Below are 4,261 nucleotides of genomic sequence, written 5' to 3'. Positions count from 1 at the left end.
ATTCTATGTGTAACTCATATGCTTAGTTGTTTATTGTGCGGCACGGGCGCGGGTTTATTGTGCTCCCACGCCCACGTCGCACAATAAACAACTTATCATACATGTTACACAATGTACTATTAAATATATTTTCTAACATCATTTTGTTATTAATATTATTTGTTATTAATATTATTGTTATTAATATTTAAATAACATAATTTCGTTACCAACAAGCATGGTAACTTCTTTGGCCGAGAATCGTGCTTCCTATCGGAATTTAGTGTTAATGTTCTGCTTAGGATGGCTAAAATGTATAGTTGAAACTATATATCCGGAAATATTTAATGTCAATGTAATCACGCATCTTATGCTTTATTAAATATTTTTTATAAATTTTGCGCACTTCTTACCGCGCTGACTCCTTAGCCGAATTAAATTTTCTTCATTTTATTGAAATTATAAGAAATCCATTATTAATTATTGTATTGTATGTAAATATTTTCTTGATATAATATTTTAATTGGAATTAAAAGTCTATTTTATCGACACCGATTAAGTTCGGCTGTCTCTGCAGCATCGCCTTAATATAAATAGAAAGAATGTAATGCTATTGTAATATAATTAATTATATACTTATGCAATCTTGTCACAAAAATATCCGTAAGTGTATAAAATACGAAATATATATATATATATTTACTTTTTGATAGCATAACATATATACCTAATTTAGATAAGTATGCATATCTTATGGTTGCTATACATTGTACCAAAGTTCAATGATATAAAAGATGACGGGGTTTACAATTTAATATATACAAAGAACGGCAAAGTATAGAACACTCCAATGCTTGTTGTATTCTATAGCCGTTAAGAAAATAATCATATTAAAAGATAATTGTATTCACGCACACAATATCTTATATTTGCAAATCGTGTTACGATTATCAGAGAAAAACAAAGTTTATCATCATTGATTACGAGGAATTCTTGTTCGATACAAATGAAAAAAAAAATCTGGTAAATGGGTAAATATATGGAAAAAAATATTGAAGAGATAATTTTATGAGTCAAATTTTGTTAAAACACAACTACTAATGCATGTTAACAAAATTTAAAAAATGTATTGTTAACAATTAAAAAAAGAGACAATACAGAGAAAGTAGTTTTTCTTAACTTAGTGTCAGCTTTAAATTAATATCAATTATGAGTGCGCAAAACGAAATATCTTACATTGATCTTTAGAGAACAAATTCTCTTCTATATAATGTCATATCGTAACGATTGTTCCCGCAACGTGTGATCTTGACTTCTCATGAACTTAAAATATATAAACATGCTTACATCGATTGAAAAGAACACTCGATTTGAAGAAGGCATCCAATAAAATTAATTTATAAGAATAAAAAATTTTCTACTCTTTAAAGATAAAAAGATATAGTACAGAATGTTACATGATCTTCGCACGCATTATGTTATTGCGTTGCTAATAAGCAATGTCAGATTGTATTTTTACAAAACTTTGAACGTTTATAGAAAATTCATCTTTCACTAATGTTTTTACAAACGATATTTGCGTAAGAAAAAAGTTACTTATACGTATATTGTCCGTTTGTTTAATCTACGCTTCTTAGTTAATTACCTAAATACAAATATTAAATCTATTAAGACAATATGAATTAACATTCGTGGAAGCATCCTGAATCACTGAATGACAGTCGTAGGTTCGAATCCTCTATTAGTGTAGTGTTTAGTCTCGATACAATAATGGCTATGGTCGAAAATATAAAATACTGTTTAAGTCCCCTTATGTGTCATTTTATTTTTATTGTTCACTAAATATTGATTAAACAAGAATAAAATGATACACGGAATCATTTGAGTGACGTTTCCGAATGAATTTCATCTAACTCCAAATTTCGTTTGCTTATGTAGAAAATTCAAATTAAGATGTATGTCGAATGAACACATTTAAAATCGAAAACGCGACAAGAACACAGACCAAGATCTATTGTCAGCGGTTACGAATAAAGCGAATTTTTCATTTCGCCGTCTGACTTTGTCTCATTCATCTCGCTATTTCCAAGTTTGATAAAAAAAGACGATAAATACTTATCGCTCTTAACGAAAAATCGCGACGGTGCGATTAAGAAAACGCCATCTCTTTATCCCAATACATGTTTCAGTTTGGACTAGGTTCAATCATCGTAGCGAATCTACGACTTTGACATTATACACGCCGGGATAATGAGAGGAAAATATATATATTCGATAATTAAGAGCCAGTAGAGAATTCGCAATTTGTTCTCAAACATAACTCTCATCGTCGACAATGGATCTGCCGAATCCTAGATGCCTCGTTGTGATAGGAGCGCGAGGTTGCGGTGGTGGTCGGTAGGGTGGCGGCGGTGGTAGAGATCTAGATCTACCCGTCACTTTATGCCTGTCCTCAAGGTTCATATGCACCGGCGGCAGGTGTCTGAGCCTTGGTGGCAATGGCGGCGGTGTGTCTGGCCATAATGTAGTTCTTTCCTCCTGTTCATCTTCGCTAAGATCGATCACACTTTTGTAGGAATTGTTCACATCCGTGGTTCCATAGACCTCAGTCGATCGACTCATCTCATCACAATATGTAATTTTACCGTTAGATTCACCATTTTCTTTACTTTTGCAGTATTTAAGCGCTTCCATGTATATTGCCTTTACCCTAACAAAGTCATCGTATAATTCACGATCGCGAGCTTGACGACGACGCTCTTTCTCCGACATCGGTGACTCTAGACTCACGTATTGAACTTCGGAGGATTTGACCTTCTTAAACTCATAACAATCGCTACCAGAGCGAGGCGTATCGCCACCACCCGTTAGATCCTGCTCCGAGTCGTGAATGGACACCCGTTCAGCGCTTCGGATGTCCTGCTGCAAGCTTTTATTATTGTAATCCTCTGTTAATATATCATAGCTTACATTCAACTGTCTTCGATAAGTCTTGCAGTTCTCCACATTTTCTTTCATCGTATCCTGTCTAAGATAATCCCTATCATATGTGTCCTTGTCACTAAATCTCTCTTTTCTGTGCTCGTGTTCGTCTAATTTGTTCGTTCTGGGTGTTCTTTTGAGCTGTGCTCGCAACCAATCTTGCCGTTGGAAATTGGATGATTGAGACGGATTGGGATAACACCCGTTGGTCTTTTCCTCTCTGAAGTTGTGCTCCGTGTTATTCATATGATTATGATTGCTGGATCCGTAACTATTTAACCTATCCTCCCACCCGCATCTATAAACTGACATGTAAGTTTTATTATTAGACATTTCCTCTTTCGCAAAAGATTTATCGTAATTGGTAGACGATGAGGCATTTGGGGCAGAATCTTCTGAGCCTACGGGCGATTCCGGAATAAATAATTGGCAATCTGATAAGGTCAAGCCTGAATCTCTTGACAAAGACATAGGATCTCTTTGCGGTGCTTCTGTTAGCTCCAAACTATCCAAGGATATTCCACCTGCTGCGCCATAAGAAATTTATTAATAATGGATAACATACCTAATTATTAAAATATTTTAATCAATCAATGAATACCAATAAGAATATGCCGTAACGGTTAAGCTAGATCTCGGGTGCTTCTATACATATAATTGTGTGTGAATTTATATACTACGTTTATAGATTTTTAATTATGTGCCGAATTTTTTTTCAGACTTGAAACACAACACTATTAAACTACACTACTATAAACTGTACTAATTTTAATCAATATTTGGTAAACCTTCGGAAAGACTACTTCCCTCGAAAAAAAATCGTAACTATGTGTTTCCGATGTATTTTTGCCTCCTGATTACGAATATGATAATAAAATTTGGCGGTCGGACACATTGAAGCCGCTATCTTGAAAAAACTGTCAAAAAACATGATTTTTTCTAGTTTTTTGCATTTATTTCAAAAAATACGCATCAGACAAGAAAATGTTTCAAACAAAAAGTAAAGAACATAAAATTATGTACAAAAAAGGTTCTATGCATTTTCTTCGTAATATCAATGGTAAGCTCGTAAATGAAGAGCGAACATAAGTATAAACGTTGAACTTTCCACGGGAAATAACTTTCACTCCCCCCTCCTCCCTCCGCACAAAAGCACACGACCTCTACGATTGTACTGTTGCTATGATAGTACTGTCGGGGCAGACCTCTGACGACGGTGTGGGTGCGGGGGGGTGGCCGGAGGCCGAAGGCCGAAGGCCGCCCCCTTGCACCCGCCCGTGTGTGTGTGTGTGTGTGTGTG

At 35.0% G+C, this 4,261-nt stretch overlaps 1 protein-coding gene across 1 annotated transcript in view; it reads right to left on the bottom strand.

The window, feature by feature from the left end:
* Positions 1 to 2,131: 2,131 nt before the first annotated feature.
* Positions 2,132 to 4,261, bottom strand: part of LOC108775385 (rho GTPase-activating protein 20) — a 5,358-nt gene continuing 3,228 nt past the window's right edge. Inside the window, exon 6 of the mRNA XM_018541732.1 lies at positions 2,132 to 3,488. Coding sequence (XP_018397234.1) covers positions 2,290 to 3,488 — 1,199 coding nt within the window. The 3' untranslated portion in view covers positions 2,132 to 2,289. The remainder of the gene's footprint in view (positions 3,489 to 4,261) is intronic.

Source organism: Cyphomyrmex costatus, unplaced genomic scaffold, assembly GCF_001594065.2.
Source record: "Cyphomyrmex costatus isolate MS0001 unplaced genomic scaffold, Ccosl1.0 scaffold1060, whole genome shotgun sequence".
Taxonomy (NCBI): domain Eukaryota; kingdom Metazoa; phylum Arthropoda; class Insecta; order Hymenoptera; family Formicidae; genus Cyphomyrmex; species Cyphomyrmex costatus.
The sequence above is the reverse complement of the archived record's forward strand: the minus strand, read 5'-3'. Positions and strand labels throughout refer to the sequence as shown.